Genomic DNA, 17,377 nt, shown 5'->3' with positions numbered 1-17,377 from the left:
AATCTTGACTGTGATTGGTCACAACATTATGGGGCTGGGCTTAATGGATCAGTGTATTGAAACAATCTCTTGTGGACAACATTGAGTTTGCTATTGCAAAGTTCTACTGTACAATGTTCCAAGGAGAAACATCATCTGCAATGTGCCTCGTGGTTTAATGATTTCGTAAAAGCAAACTTTATAGTACGTGGTTCATTACAGCAACGTAAAGTGCTCAGCACGCCATCTGATTGGTACTCAAATTGTGCAAGAGGGCTCACCAAAAATTCACAACTTTTAAGTCAAGATAAACAAATCTATCATATGCCTGCAAAAGGCTAACAAAATTGAAGAAAACCTTTCGTTTTGAAGTACATCCAGAAATTGTTATAGATTGCACCATATTTCAGAGTAAATTTTGTGCTCCATCCTAAATATAGGTGCAAAATATATTTCTGTCTTCTTTTCAGAATGCATGGAAATTACAGATTGCAAAATAAATTACCGTGAACCCCATAGATTTGTATACATTTATCTTAGCATTTGTTCCAATGTGAAAAACATCAAATCCTGATGTGCATGTATGCATACGAAATGCCAAAACGGACTCAATCACAAAGAATCTTTCCACATTGTCACAACCACGCAATCAGGGATTCAGGCGATCTTAAAGAGCTACCATCTAAACATAAAATGTCAGTATTTATTTGTTATTTCTTCAATGCATACCTTCTTCGCTGCTGGAGTGACGGGGCTGTCCGTGGGGCTGGTACTTGAGCTGCACCTTACGGTTGATGCCTGAGAAGTGACCGTACATCTCTAAGACTGCCTTGAGCTGTTCCAGCTTGGATTCCCTCTCCTCAATCTCAAGTCTGCAAGAGGAGAGAGAAGCTTTAGATTAACTCTGTCAGAGTTATTCGGTGACATTCTCTCTGGCACCAATGTGTACCATAAAAGGTGCCAAAACTTCCAAGTGCAGCTACTCGTCAACGAGTCACTTCATTTTGTGACTTCAGTGAGTAGTGTCATTCCAAGGCAGTGACACAAGTGGAGTCCAGTCATTAGGTTAACAGGGTCGAGTCGAACATTCTTGCTGTCAGTGCGTCACTGACATTTTAGCGCTATCTTTTTCTTTACTTTCACAAATTGAATTTTTTTTTTTTTTTAAGGTAATATAATTTCTGGTTCAGGTAAGATAATTTTTGTTATGGTAGTACAAGGTATAAGCCTGTGGAGTGGTATACATCAGGCGCAGTTCTAGATCCTATATTTTGGGGGGGCTAGCTGGGGTGGATCCAGATATTTTTACAGGGTGATGTGCTGAAATGTAGACCCTTTTTTTCTGCGGACACTTAGGCCTCCAAAAATCAATGGCCAGAAGGCTGATAAAATCCTACAATCATGCACACTATATTACCTAATATTGTACAAATGCCCCCTTCTCAAGACTACTTTTTTTAGGGGGGAGACCGTTGGCATTAGGCGTCACCTTCTAAAATTTGCTACTGCCATTTTTTTGTTATGGTTTTTTTTTTGGGGGGGGGGGGGCTAGAGACAACATTTGGGGGGAGGGGGCCTAAAGCCCCCTCTAGCCCACTACCCCCCCCCCCCCCCCCCCCCCCCCGAACCGTGCATGGTATACATGTGCTTTTAGGTGGCGTTAAGTTGTACCTAGCTTGTTACGTTAATAGTCACCAAAATTATTTTCCACATTTGACTTTGACACATATGACTCGAGAGTTGATGGGCCTCTGACTCAAGTGGAGTATTACATTGGCTCAAGTCAAGTCCTTTGCCTGTAATGACTCAAATAGAGTTGAGTCGCTGAAAAATTGTTACTAAAGTCGAGTCACTGACAGGAGTTTTAACAACCCTGACCTGTTCCTGTGTTTTTGTCTCTTGAGTTCCTCCAGCAGATATCGGGCCACATCCAGCACCTCCTGGAGCTGCTTGGGCCTCTTCAGCTTGATCTTCCCCTTGTCGAAGCCGCCGTACTTCTCAAACAGCTTGAAAAATCTGCAACGATCGAATGCCATCAACAATCAGTGGGCAGTTTAAGGGCCCACTCATACTCAGCAGGAACAAGAACGCTAATGTGTACTTGTGCCGTCATGTCAAGTTTTGGGGCTGTGATATTTCATAAGTTGAACACACTACAACATTGAGTGAAAGGTTTTGTGATGTCATAATTTGCTTCGCATTTGTGTGAAGTATGACCCTTAACCACAACCTTCCCCAATCCTCCAAAATCCTCTTTGGAAAATGGAGGATTTTGCAGGATTGAGGCTATATGGCAAACATGTGTGGCTGATGTTAGAGGATGCACTATCAAGGTGTTGGGCCGGACCTTGTGTTGCTTATGCTCAGCCGTGCATACATTTAGGCCTAGAATATACATGAAATCCTCCGCACTGCTCCATGATGTCACTGGCTCTGCTTCAACATATTGACAGTGATTGCTGGACGGTTTTGCAGGATTGAGGTAGTTACGTCACCCCTCAAAGGACCACATTCAAGAGATAACGGATGATTTTGGAGGATTGAGGCTGTGTGCAATATTACATGGGGGCAGTTGTAGGATTTTGCAGGATTGAGGTTGCATCCCAGCAAAAATGCCCAGGGAGTTAGGGTTAATCCTCACTTTGGTTTGTCCTTTATTAAAACACTTCATTTGGGGATCTAGATTGGCTCACAGTCTATTTGCCATTTTACCACTTTACCATGGCAGCCACATTCTAATAATGTTTGTTTCATTCAAACAATAACAGATATTTTGGACTTTTTTAACTCTCTAAAATGCACAAAACAATACAAGCCTTAATTGTTTGTCTGGCCACTAATAAATCAATATTTGAAAAGTAAGTATTCCATAATTAAACATGGGAGCATTGATTTGTTGGATGGGATAATGTATCATTCAAAAGTGAATACCTTTTATACCACTAAGAAAAGCAGCAATTTAAAAACAAAACCTATTTTTGGAGTGAAACTCACAAATAGCACAGGATGAACAACTCTAATGTCCTAAGCAAGTCACAAGTAAAATAATAATAAGAATAATAATAATTATAATGTGTATTTTATAAAGCACCGTTATTGGTGCTCAAGGCGCTACATGAACATCATTATTACCCTGCTCAATTGGGCCAATAAAACATTCCAAAGACAATCTCAGCTCCCTAGGGAGAATACAGCTCGATGCTGCCATTTCGGCGTAAAGTAGCTATTAAAAATCAACCACAATAAGCATCTCTACCCTCACAGGTACCCATTTACTCCAGGGTGGAGAGAAGCAATGAGTGACAAAGTGCCTTGCCTGAGGGCATGCAAACCATCACCCCAGGCTGGACTCGAACCCGCAACAATTACCCACAGACCACAAATTCAATGGTCCAGCACCCGATTTCACAAAGCGCTGCGACGCGTCGCAACTCGAGTTACGACGTGTAACACGTCGCAACTTGCGACGTGTCGTATCATCCATTTCACGAAAGTTGCGATGTGTTAAACGCGTCATAAGTTCCTTGACAACGGCTTAAAACACGTCGCAAGTTACGACGTGTCTAGTGGTCATCGCAAAATAAGAAGAGTCCCTTTCTTAGCTAGTTTAATGCCATAAAAATTACATAAACGAGATTATAATACTGAGGCAATGTGTGTAAAGTTGTAAATAGAAAATTCATTGAATAATTATGAATCAGACTGGAATATTGCAGTTAAAATTTCAAAGTAGCTATACAGTCCATTGAGAGCTCGTTTTCCTTCAAAATTGCATCGCACGGCCGCCATTTTGTTTTACATTTTAACAAATTTTTAGCAGAGATCCGACGACTCTTTGTTGAATATCAGACGACTATTTACTGTACGCTGACTAAATACATAAAACAGTCACCGAGTTGTGCTATAAATACACCTACGAAGCATCGCACTTACGACGTGTTTTGTGAAATGGATCGCAGGACGTGTCGCAGCTGCGACGCATCGTAGGGATATGACGCGTCGCAGCACTGCGATGCATCGTAAGTTACGAAGAGTTTGATGAAATCAGGTGCAGACCACGTGGCCACTCCACTCCAAAATACACCCCCTTACATTTTGCGCTGGTAACCCATTACTGTTCTGCAAATACCTATTACAATTTCATGCTTAGGAGCTGAATGCAATCTGCCAAAGATGGTAAAGGGATACTGACTTGGGATGCTTGACCTCCATCTTCATCTTCTGCTTGGGGGTTCGGTCACCATGGCGAATGACTGCTATCACACAACGCAGCTCCATTCTACACGGTAAAAAAAAGATTTAACATCTTCCAAAAGGAATTGAAGAATGTTTATTCAATATTCCTACGTAGCATTCACAGCTGCGTAGCATTCACTGTTACTTTACATCATACATATTCATGACCGAAAGCCGAATTCTCACTGGTCCATTCACCATCATGTGCCAGATGCTATTTTTGCTGTTTACCAAGCGCACGCGCGAGTATTCACGTACAGGGTAAATATGCATGCGTAGTAGACTATGCATATGTAGTCGCACAGGTAACCCATGGGACAGTTTACTACGCATGCGCTTTACAAAGCAACCGTGGAACTGTCGCAAAGGTGAAGTACGCACGCACGAACATTGCCCTAGCTACACATAAAAAGACGGTTGCCCACGTAAATGTAAATTAGCGACTGTCCACCCTCAAACCATGTTATATTTGTATTCTACTATAGCACTTTTGTATTGCATTATGCTAGTCAACTCAGAAAAGGACAACACTGATTCTGACACAGTTTGAGCTAATTAAGTCAATATTGAGAGTAATATCGATATGTAAACCCTACAGGTCAGTTTCAGGTGAAGGGATATAAAGTGCCAAAGTAACTGTCACACAGAGAGTCACTGCACACAAAAACAGCATTGTGGAGAGTAGTGAAGTGTGACTGAATCTGCCTGCTTGCCTACTTGTTGAAAACTGGCCAAACACATATACAGGGTGACCCCAAAAAATGCAACCCTAAAACATTTGCCTTTAAACAAAAAGGGATCAGTGGATTTTTATGTTTTGGGTATCAGATTAAAGCTGAGTGTACAGGATGAAAAATGACTACTTGTACATAATTGGCGTTTTCTCAGCAACCCAATGTGCTATTTTCATGATTTTTTCAGTATTTGGAAGAAGAAGCTCTCAGCTTTAATCTGATACCCAGAACATAAACATCCACCGATGCCTTTGTTTTTTTAAAAGGCGAATGTTTTAGGGTTGCGTTTTTGGGGGTCACCCTGCATATTCCCTTGATATAGACCTGTGATGCGCGAGTAACATTACTCAACATGATTGTACTCACAGAGGGATTGGGCAAAGGATATTTGGGTGCTTAGAATTGTTTGTATGTTCCTACTCACACAGTGCCTGAGGTGGTGGGCACATAAGGGATCTCCTCCTCCATAGTAAACATCTGCCAGGGAATGTTGTACTTGGGAGCCAGCTCTCTCATCACCAAATTACTGAGCAAACAAAACAAATAATAAAATGGAAACAAAATTAGGAAAATTTCATCTAAATCAACAAAATTAGAGGAGCCTAACATTTCGGTATCTTTGTCAAAGGCAAAATGACAGTGGTACAGAAACAAACAAGTAGGAGACATACAAAATTTCCTCTTATTAGGCCACCAAAAAAGTCTCCGGTTTCTGGTATGGAGCTTGCCCCAAAAGTGGTGCGGCAACGCTGGGTTTTTCCCCTACTTTTTTTTCTTCAAATGTCGGCTGATGTTGCAGATGATGCTTCGATCCCCTTTAAACTCTCAAAAATATCCTTCAGTGTGGAGCTTGAGGTGACCTCAGTAAGGCCATAACAGGCTTAGGAATTCTGCACCCACTTATTACAATCTTGACCGACAAAAACATTCTTCGGGAAATTTGGATAGTCAAGAGAAAAATCAGAGAAAACGGTAACATCAGACCATACAGCGACATCGACATCGTGCATGTGTTGCAGCTATTGCAGATGACGCTTCGATCCCCTTTAAACTCTCAAAAATATCCTTCAGTGTGGAGTTTGAGGTGAACTCAGTAAGGCCATAATAAGCTTGAGATTCTGCATCAACTACTTACGATCTCGACTGACACGAACATTCTTTGGGAAATTTGGACAGTCAAAAGAAAAATCAGAGAAAACGGTAACGTCATCGTGCATATGCTGCCAGGCTGGTCATTAGTCTGCTTCCTTACATATTGCTCTAATTAAAAAGCGTTTACAGGTTCCAGATACACGACCGCCGCTCCCTCAGTCTGGCTCCAGACGTACAATTAACAAATTACAACACCATCTGCAAATGGTGCCTGACTAAATTTAGTGCAAAATATATGGGAGTTTTGAGAGGCCACATAAAGCTTATACTCGATTGTAACCCCATCTAAAAGCACGTTAAAATTGTGCAGCAGCAGGATTCCAATCAAACCAGTGGGTTTGGCGGTTTTGAGACATCATCTTACGTTGAAAAAAACCTTTTTGATTTTGCCGACACGCATAGCTATAGCGATGCGCGCACAGACCAGAAACCGGAGACTCTTTTTTTTTGGCCTTAAAGGAAAACCCTTAAAGTTACTCTCCGCTCTATGTTCTTATGTTCTCCGCTCTATGCCGACCCTACAAGCACAAAATCCTTAGTTACGGGGTGTCCATGTGCACATACCAATAAGCCAAATTTCTTCACTAACCTGTGAAATATGCCAGCCACAAGCAAGAAATTGTTTAGCTATAGTAACATAGCTGCCAACAATCCGCACGGTCATTTTCAACTGCTCGTATATTAACTGTGTATGTACCAGCTTTACCAACATCGAGTACAGGTACATTGTTTACATACACATACATGTGCATACCCTTCTTGTTGTGATTGATAATGTACTGTAGGCCAAAGGATAATTTATTTTTTTAAATTAAAAAAAAAAATAATAATAATTTTTTTTAATTAATTTTGTTTTACTGTCTGTATTTGTTTGTTGAAGTCAAATAAATAATTACAATAATAACATGTGCGCATATATTTTGAGATGCATGCTATCGATGTTGAGTTTCGAGTTACACACAATGATCGATGCAATAGAAATATCCCGCCAACATACCTTGCAAACGCATGCTGATTTATCTTTTCTGGACATTGTGATAAACTCAACCTCTATTACCAATTATTCCAACCATACTCTTATTAAATTCCATGATTAAAATCTCGCACTGATGGGTCTCATCCCGGCAATAAGCGACCAATTGTGCTCTCGATCGTCACTGAAAAGTAGTCAGAGTACACACAACCACACATCCACGAGGTGCACATGCACAAATGACACACCATTGAAAAATATTTTTAGTCTGGTCCTCAAGTACTCCACTGCGCACATCGCATTGATGTCTATCAGGTGCTTGACCGCATTGCTTATTAGACTTGTCACCAGTCCATCCATTATCGTAACATTTTGCCAGAAGTTTTGGGCAAAAACGATACTTTAGGCCAAAAAAAAAAAGTCTCCGGTTTCTGGTATGCGCGCGCGTCGCCGTAGCCATGCGCGTCGGCAAAATGAAAAAGTTTTTTTTTCAATGAAAGATGATGTCTCAAAACCACCAAACTCACTGGTTTGACTGGAATCCTGCTGCTGCACAATTTTAACGTGTTTTTAGATTAGGTTATGGTCGAGAATAAGCTTTATGTGGCCTCTCTGGACTCCCATATATTTGCACTAAGTTTAGTCGGGCACCATTTGCAGTCATCAGCCGACATTTGAAGCAAAAAAATCAGGTAAGAAAAAAAAAAAGCCACGTCGCCGCACCACTTTTTGGGCAAGCTCCATACCAGAAACCGGAGACTTTTTTTTTTGGCCTTACAAGTATTTTTTTTTTCGTTAGGTAGAAAATGGGAAATTCGTAATTTTTTAGTGGCAATTCCTATTTTCGCAATTTAACAAACAATTCGTAATAATTACGAAAAATTCGCAATAGTTGGCAGCTATGTAGTAAGCGAGTATTATTCTCTAAAGATAAAAGAAGAACCATGAAATTGGGCCCTGGGCTTGAATCCTACCTGAGCTGACATGTTCACTGGGTTTTAAGTTCCAATTTCCCTGAAGTATTTTCCTGAACATTTCTTCATTGTTTTCTTAGTAAAAAGCTACAATTGCTTGGACACAGTTGGAGGAATCCCCGAGTTTCATGATCAGGATGACTTTTAATAACTAGTGTCCTTACCCCAGTATTTTGGCGCAGTCATCGTAGTACTTCTTGGAATTCTTGACAAAGCTGAAACCGTTGACATCGCACACGTATGATTTCCCATTGGCCCTCAGCAAATCAAAACCGCACACCGATTGCTGTAAATGGAAAGACAACTACAGCGTTACACAATGCTACATGTACATTGATCCAGCTTGCTCAAAGTGCTGTGACAGAATGACCCACACAGTACATGCAGTACATGTGCATGCATTGTTTCACTGTTGCATATCATTAGTGCTTCAATCTATCTGCTGATTGGTCAAAACTCTTGGCTGTGATTGGTCCAATCTATGAATAATTAGTGCTAGGATCCTGCTCAGGATCCCAACTTTTGCAAAACCCCAAGTTTTTAAGTGTTTTAATTGCCACAGAGGGGGGCTAATTGAATGTAAAAACAGAGCAAATATGCCAACAATTATGAAAGCTGTTGGAGACAGCAAAAATTGTTACACAGGACAGTGTAACTTGTAAAATAAACTAACTTTTAACCATAAGAAATAGCAGACCTGTGTTTGCCAAGTATAAAGGATTTTGTCAAAATACATGCATTGTGACAAAATCTCATTATCCATTTGACATACTACAAGCAGAACATTGTAAATGTGTAAGTATGAATTTGTAAAACTTTTTCATACAAGGACCATCATACCCTATGCGGACTAACATGCATTTTGACACTAATTGTGCATCTTTACCACACTGACCGCTTTCTTTGAATTGAAAGGGGGGCTACAGGCTTCAAACAGGGATCTTGTTAGCCCCCTCCCCTCCCCTTAGTTATCTTAACTCCCCTATGATTCCTTAGTTATCTGACATACCTTGAATGCCAAGCAGACCTTGCGGGCAATCAGTTTCTCATGGTTACTCAGGATGACTGGGTACCTGACTTCTTTGCCCTCACTGTCCCTCTCCACCTTACCGTCCAAGGCAGGCGACTTCCTAGCTTCTGCATGGGCATAGTCTGGTCCTACCGTGTACACCTTGTGTAAGAATGGATCAATGGTCATTCGGCTCTTTTCACGCTTCCACTATAGGCATGCACAGCCTCGATCCGGCAAGTTAACACAATGAAAAATAGCCGGTTCGGTGATTCCCCGTATCGGGGTTCAGATCACAAAACCGGCCATTTTCATTGTGTAAACTGGCCAGATCGAGGCTCTGCATGCCTATGGCGGAGCGTGAAAAGAGCGAATCGCATTTAAAACTGAAACATGTTTTGCTCAAATATCCATTCCTGTAAACTCTATGAGAATAACAAAGATACTTTTTGAGAGTACATTATTCAACAACTATTCCTGACAACTGAGGGTGCTGTTGCTGTGATGTTACTTAGGACACACACTCTACAGATCAGATGTTTTCTGTACAAATTGTGAATACAAAATAATAGCTCCACAAGGCTTTGCCTTGCTGCCTGTCACACGCTAGGTGTTGCCTGCTTCACGAGCGAGTCCCAGCTTCGACGATCAACCATAGTTAACACACACATACAATCTTTGCGATTTACAATGTATAGCATAGCGGTGATGAAATTAATTTCTGCAAAATGGTTACTTGATACTGTCGTCTACTGAATCCACAATTAAACATCAACAATTGACCCCAAAATGTTGGCAACCTTTGATGCTGTGGTAGCTTTAACCCTGAAGTTTCTACCTAAAAATGAAGTCAATATTTTGCTAGTGTATATGGAAATTTCACATCAGCTTAAGACCCCAAAAAAACTGTACAACTGGCAATACGGCCATTGACAACAAAGTGAAATCGGACACAAGAATGAATCGCAAGGATGGCTTTCAAAATTCTATTGTATGGGCCTTATAAACAGATCAAGATATAAAAGAACAATTTGAACAAAGAAATGGACTGGAGCGGGGTTTGAACCTGCGACCTCCAGATTGCCACTCTGGTGCTCTACCAACTGAGCTATCCAGCCCCATGTTGGCAGCTCCCCATTTTGTCAAGACATAAAGGACTATGTTTATGGACACTGTGTAGGGTTGTATGAAATACTCATGAGAAAAAAAGACAGCTTGAAATTCTGAATTTTACCTTGACATCTGTCCCATCCGTGGGCATGAACTCCTCATAGATGTAAGAGCCTTTCTCACGGAGGGTGTTGACAGATGAGTAAACGCTACTGCGACTTCCAATCTTTATACAAGACAAAAAGTGACAACATTGATTGTAAGAAAATTGATTGCCCAGAAAATACAGAAAAGCACACCTCAAATTAACCCAATAGGATCAAACATCTTGTGTCCCTGAGCAAGGAGCCTTGCCTCAATTCAGTAAATGTGGATCAAAGTTCAGGAAAAGGACATTCATGTGAGACCTCTTATCACAGAAATGTGCTAAGCGTCGAAAAGATTTGCTTAGTAGATACAGGTTACCAACCAACATGTCATGCGTTTTGTATTGCCCGTGACTGGTTCCCATCTCATATTCACTTAGCAAAAAGGTAAAAATTGGGACCTGACCTTTCGGAACAATCTTTGGCTCCCTCCCCCGGCTGAGGAGGGATAGTAGATGTAGATGTTGTGGTCCTCCGCTGACACTGGCTTCTCCACGAAGGGTTTTTGGAAGACCTGGCCACAGACCTCGATCTGGTCGTCGGTTTCGTTGATCACGTTTTCTGCAGAGTTTAGAATTATTCTCAACTTTAGAAAGATCCTAAACCAGGGAGCCATTTTAGACTGAAGCTCAGCTCCAGGATTTTTTTCAAAAGGGGTAGCTGGGGTGTTGAGATCTCAGATTTTTAAAGGGGTGGGTGGCGGATGAGGCATTGCAGTCAACGCATTCAACGCATCCAATTCTCAAAATGATATTTAAACTTCAGTTAAGTTATAAATGAAAATGAAATTCAGAAGGTTTTTTATTTGTATATTTCAGGTCAACCCAGTCAGTCAGCAGTTTGCAACAGCTTTTTAGTTGTTTTCATTTACGTTTTGATATAAAAATTTACCAGGACTGTCGTTATCACTGTCAAAGACGGTAAAGCGAGGTACGGCAATGCCCTGCTCATACAAAATCTTGTACACCTTCCTCCTGTGGAATATATAACAAAATTGACATACATCAAAAATATGACATCAATATAGGATTAAAAATTTCAAAATTAACATGGAGATGTATTTACACACCAAAGTGTCACTAGTTCTCCAGACCCATCCTGCATGCAAGACATAATGTGCCTCCAAATAAAATCATGAATTCCAAAAAAAGTGCAAGTTAAACTTTATAATAATAGTAATACCGGAGTCTTATATAGCGCACATATCTACCAACAATTAGGTACTCAAGGCGCTGGAGATTATGTCTATTATTAAAGAAAGGTAAATAAAGTTTATGAGAAATATGAGACCCGTCATGTAGCACCTTATAATGGTTTACAAGGTGCTGCGGTGCATATTGCAGCCACTGCCAGAAACACCGGGGCAAACCCCTTCTCTTAGCGTTAAGTGTTTCTGGGTTCTTTAACGTGCATTACACAGCACACAGGACCTACAGCTTTACGTCCAATCCGAAGGACGAAGCAATAATGGTAAAGTGCCTTGCTCAAGAGCACAAGCACCATGTTCCCACGGTCAGGATTTGAACCCATGTACCATGGCACACGAGTCGAACACCGTAACCATTGGACCACAGCACCCCACAAACTTGCGCGATCCCCCTGGCATGCTGGCAGTATTTATACAGTCAGTTAGTAAGCACACTTTTCAGTGTACTTAACCAAAATCAACAATGACCTCATTAGACCCCTAGATGACCTTTGACCTCAAATGTCTCAAGTCATCTGACCGAAAGACGTCATCTTATTGGTCAGTACGCACTGTTTGATTGACAGGCCGGGTCGGTCCATTGACCCCTAGATGACCTTCGACCTCAAATGTCTCAAGCCATCTGAAGTCTCCCTACCCAAAGATTAAAGTCACCAAGTTTGGCTGAGAGTGAAGTCTGACTTTTCATATGACGGCACTAATTAGTTAACCTGACCAAAATGGAACACACGGACACACATACACACAGAAGGAATATACTCAGAAAATCATCGCAAGATCCCCTCTAATTGGCTTAAAAGCCAGGGGGATAATTAAAAGCCAGGGTGATAAAAACCAATGTAAAACTGGAGATTTGAGGATTTTTTTGCATAGCAATCCTATTTTAACAGGGCAACAGATTTAGTCTTCCAAATCTGTACCTATGTAGCAGTTTGTACAGAGACTAGAATGTTTTTGTATGGGGTAGGAAGAAAGGGGGAGGGGGTGCTGAGGTGGCTTGCCAAATCAATGGCCACAGTAATCCTTTGGCAATTGCAAGTCTTCCTGACCTATCCAGCCGGTTGTACTGTGCTTCTAGGCCACTGATGACCAGTGGCTTGCACAGGTAAACCTAACCCTTGTCACACTTGGGTAGTTTGGAAATAATCAAATTTTCCAAAACATTTTCCATGGTAATCCTTCAGGCATCCCAACGTCTTCCTGACCTATCCAGCAGGTTGTACTGTGCCTCCAGGTCGTTGATGACCAGCGGCTTGCGCAGCTTGGCGTACTCGATGGCCTTCTCCAACGGGAAGCCCTGGGAGAAGAAGGAGACCAGACAATCACAGATGGGCCACTGCTCCACGGGATCGTTCAGGATGACCTCCTCCTGGAAGATGATGATGTCGATGTGCTCAAACATCTCCAAGCGGCTCAGGATCTCCCGCATAGGCTTGGAGCGGGACTTCTTGGCCATGGCGCAGATGCCCACCGAGCCTTTGATCGTGACCTCGCCGCTGTCCCAGCCCGGGATGTTCATGGTGGAATCTGGTAGACCCTCCTAATCAACAACAAAATAATCAATTGAAAGGAACAAATTACTAGGGTTTGCATCACTCAGCATGTATATCAGCACTCTAGTGGTGAAAAAGTTAATTTTACAATAACTGGGAGGGTGGACTCAGCACCATCTCTTTGGTCCAATATCTTGTTAAACCTTTCATAGTGCATACCAGTAGGCATCAGTTCGCACTCTCTAACCTACAGACTCCATGCAGAAGTATTCTCTCCACGGTTACAAACCAAGGGTTGGGAGGGACATTTGAACACATGTGTGACAGAACCAGTGGCGCACCCATGATTTGGCTGAGGGAGGGGGGGGCTCACACATTTTTTGTCAAATTTTTTTTGGAAATTTGTTCAAAAAATATTGCCCAAAATTTTTGGCCGCAGAACTTTTGGGGGGCGGGAACGGACTAGTTTGACATTGGTTGCGAAATTTTTGTCTGGTACCGGGGTACAGCACCTATTATTATACTACTCAAAAATAGGCCACATACATCACCACAGTCGAATTGGGACTAAAAAAAATTGACAACCTCTAAGGAGGGCTCAAGACCCCCCCCCCCCCCCCCTGGTTGGGTGCACTACTTGACGGAACTTGACGCTCTCACACAAATGGCCCACGTGGGCCCAAACCAGTACACGCACACAGTGTGGCCCCCCTTCTGGGGCTTTAGAAATCGGTTACAAAGCGCCATGTACTGTCCATGCACATGGTCCATAGCTTCACTTGCCGCATGAATTGAGCCTAGGGTGCATGCAGGTCACAAGTTAATTCACACTCAACAAAGTCTACCAACAATTTCTTTATTTTTTCAACTTTTAATAGCAAGAGATTACACACTGTAACTGCTTCAGTGACCATTTTTATTGGCTAAATGAAACTATTAAAATGGAAGAATGTCAGTAAATGCGGGGCATTTCTTGGTCCAGACGTGGTTGCAAGCAATGAGTCCATGTCTGATTGATTGTTGCTGTAAGCGCTGGTGGATAGGGGGTTGGGTGGGTGGGGGGCCAACGGGAGCACTTCAATTAGTGTCTTCGCCATGTGATTTACAGCCAATATACATGTATAACAATCAAGATTTTTGCTTCAAATGTCATTTTCAAAACCTGTATTGAAAAGGGGGTGGGTAGCTTTTCAAGCAAAATTATGAGACTCGCAAAGCTGTGATGAATTTTTTCTAACGTTTTTGCAGATGTCCAAGATGAGTTTTAGATGGTCAGCGCTTTACTGCAAATGTGAAGAAAAGATCAAACAGAGCATGCTCACAAGCTCTCCTTCTTGGAGACCCGAGGCTTTGTGCCCACTCTGCCCAAGGAAGGAATCGACACTGGAGCCAGATATGGACCAGCGCTTACTGGCCGGCACTCTAGGACGTTTCCCCTCATACATGGAGCCAGGGGAGCCAGGGAACTGGCAGGAAGTTCTACGATGAGACGGATTCATGTCTTTTGTTCAGTATCCCCTGCAACTTACTTCAATCAAGACTTCTTTTTTTACATCTTTGCAGAGGCCTGCACAGCTGAAACGTTTTGGGTATGGCACGTTACAAGAAATTAACTTTTAAAATTGCATTTATCAATTGTTTGCATTACCAAAGATGTGAAATCTCCACTCAGACAGTGGAAAGAAGAAAAAGGGAAAAATCTGTCCACTTCCACACTTTATAATCAATTTTAGATCAGTTTTTTAAATTACATGTTGGAGTGGAACACTCTTAGACTTGTCTTAACCCTAACCACTTCAACTCCATCAAAATCCATCCCCCCCCCCCCCCTTCCCTTTTGGTGGATTTTGGGGGACTTGGTCCAGAAGGCCTGACGTGACGTAATATTGATGGAATATGATGGACTTGGGCCTAATGGCATGAAGCAGTGTCTGGGGTATCTGATAGATGTTGCCAAGCTTGCTGTACTACATAGCAAGTCCATGAATGTCAACCAGTGCATCGGTGGTGGATTCCATTATGTCTTGTACATCAGTTTTGTATTGGAAGCACAGTGATTGATGGATTTTGATGGACTTGGTCCACTTCCTCGTAAAAGACGCTAGGGAGTTAGGGTTAAGTCAGACAGAAGTCTATATCCACAACACACACTTGCATCACAACCAAGCCCTGAATTCCGTCATCAACATCGTGTCCGAGGTGCAACAAGTACCATATTCACACGTGTACCACTTCAGTGTGTGTACATGTACATGTAGGCTGCACCAGAACCAAGCAGAACTGATTCCAAACTCCTTTCATTTTCCCAAAGATGGTGGATGGTTTCTTCCATTTTCTTGATTCTTTTCTCGACTGGTTTTTACGAGATCAACATCATTAGCAATGCGATTGTATTGACACACCAGTACATATAAATTAATATGTTATTTCACTCCAAACTGATCAACATCAAAAGTTATATTAAGTGCAAAATCAAATTTGTATTAAAGGGACACTAGGTCCTGGAACAGCCCAATTTGGCTACAAAACATGCTTTGAACGAAATGATTTTAATCGGAAATAACATTTAAAAGTAGCATATAAACATCCACACAACTATCCTTTCAAAACTGGACGTTTTTGTGTCATTCCTGTATTATGCGTGCGAGATCGAATTTCGGGGTCCACTTTTGCGACCCCATAAATTCGAGCTGTTGTGGATGCTAGTTGTGATTCCATTCGTGAAGTGTTCGTCTTTTGCAGACGTTGAAGAAACCACTATTTTTGCATTGGTGATTGGTCACCGCTGTTCCCGAGACACACAACGTAAAAATGTATTCGTGCTCCGTCGTGTCCGATGTAAACAAGCGGGGTTTTTTTTTTTTTCTCGGGAACGGTAAGACATTAGGTTGGTTTCCTTTTAACCAGATGTTTGAAATAGGCTAAGTAAACAATCAAAAACATGACATTTTTGAGGATTTCAGGACCTTGTGCCCCTTTAAATCTCATGGAAAACAAAAGTTTGCACTGCAACCTGCACAACCAAAACGTGTCTTTGTTGAGCACAAAGTGAAGAATTCTGCAAACGGGTACTTACTAGCGACCCAGTTACTGGGCCAAGGCACAGTTTCATAATGCATTCAACATCTTTATACATCAAACATGTATGTGACAGCAACTAGTGGTTAGTGCACTACAAAGCAATCTCCTGCAGGGACCGGTAGCCCCCATAAATGTGGTCAAGAGCGCACGCATGTGGACGCACTTCATACCGATGAGTAGTGAATGACAGGCAACAGCCGCCGATGCACTTTGGCAAAGTTGACGCACACTGAGTGGAAAGCCCGAGTATCATGACCCATGACCTCAAGCAGATGGATTATGGACGCCATTGTGCTTGTTTCTGCACAAAAGCCGTCCAAATTTTTTCCAAAGGTACAAAATAACTAGACGCCTGAAGGTACAGAATTCAAGTTTTTTTGCTAATTAGCAGTTAAGTACCGGTAGGGCTGTCCCGAATACAATACTCGGATATTTGATTACATACATGTACCAGTACATCAATCCAATATCCGAGTAGATTTTTGCCGGTTCGAATATATTCAAAAACAAATAAAAACTATGCACATCACTGTGATGTTATTTTACTGTAAAAATATGGCGCTTTACTGTCAGGTTCCATTTTGTTTGTCAACAGTAACTTTGTTGTCAATGGTGGTTCATTATTCCTTTAAAGCCCTTTTACAGTTAATACTGCAAAAACACTCCATCGCCCCATATGGATCATCGCATGCCATATTCGAATTCTCGAATATTCAGTCAAATGTAGTTTCGAGTAATCAAATACTAAATAATTCGGACAGCCCTACAGTTAAGTGCTAACATGTACCTGGGTGATATTATCAAGTGACAAAATAGTCCCAATTTCAATTTCTGCTACCCTTAGCAACCAACTTTCCCTCACAATTGGTGTGCACATCACTGTGTGGCTCACTATGGGCTCCGTGCGCTAACAAAGAGGGCGCCCTTTTACCTACCAACAACGTCCCATGGGTGGGACACATACATTTCGCTGGTTGACGTGCGCACCATTCCTTGTGTGTGATGCACGTACACCAGGGGATTTCTACTATGTACACGCAGTGGCCGCGCTTCACAGCAAAATATTGCAGGCAGGCAAGATATATGGTGTCGTTCGGTCACCCCCAAGTGTGCTTTCTTTGCCGGTGAGGGGGTACTTGTGAACGGAGCGGACACTTTAGGAAGTCCAGTATTTGAGCCACATTTATGGGGCTACCCTGCAGGTAAATATGTACCAGTTGTAGACTGCATGATAATGCTAAAACCAGAAAGTTATTTCTAGTGAGGCAACTGCCTTGTAATCC

General features: G+C 41.9%; 1 protein-coding gene and 1 non-coding gene across 6 annotated transcripts in view; both read right to left on the bottom strand.

The window, feature by feature from the left end:
* LOC119720187 (inositol hexakisphosphate and diphosphoinositol-pentakisphosphate kinase 2-like) overlaps positions 1–17,377 on the bottom strand; it is a 55,343-nt gene that overhangs the window by 35,206 nt on the left and 2,760 nt on the right. For all 5 annotated transcript variants that reach the window (XM_038189759.1, XM_038189757.1, XM_038189761.1 and 2 more), the window contains exons 2-11: positions 12,726–13,060; positions 11,205–11,287; positions 10,720–10,874; positions 10,292–10,393; positions 9,058–9,219; positions 8,213–8,334; positions 5,374–5,475; positions 4,172–4,258; positions 1,858–1,995; positions 709–851 (exon numbers count right to left, since the gene is read on the bottom strand). In XM_038189759.1, coding sequence (XP_038045687.1) covers positions 709–851; positions 1,858–1,995; positions 4,172–4,258; positions 5,374–5,475; positions 8,213–8,334; positions 9,058–9,219; positions 10,292–10,393; positions 10,720–10,874; positions 11,205–11,287; positions 12,726–13,039 — 1,408 coding nt within the window. In that variant the 5' untranslated portion in view covers positions 13,040–13,060. The remainder of the gene's footprint in view (positions 1–708; positions 852–1,857; positions 1,996–4,171; positions 4,259–5,373; positions 5,476–8,212; positions 8,335–9,057; positions 9,220–10,291; positions 10,394–10,719; positions 10,875–11,204; positions 11,288–12,725; positions 13,061–17,377) is intronic.
* Positions 10,103–10,175, bottom strand: Trnaa-ggc. Its single transcript has one exon. It is a non-coding gene; the product is annotated as a tRNA-Ala (tRNA).

The sequence above is a fragment of the Patiria miniata genome, unplaced genomic scaffold (assembly GCF_015706575.1).
Source record: "Patiria miniata isolate m_02_andy unplaced genomic scaffold, ASM1570657v1 HiC_scaffold_9, whole genome shotgun sequence".
Lineage (NCBI taxonomy): Eukaryota > Metazoa > Echinodermata > Asteroidea > Valvatida > Asterinidae > Patiria > Patiria miniata.
This window is presented reverse-complemented; position numbering and strand designations above follow the sequence as displayed.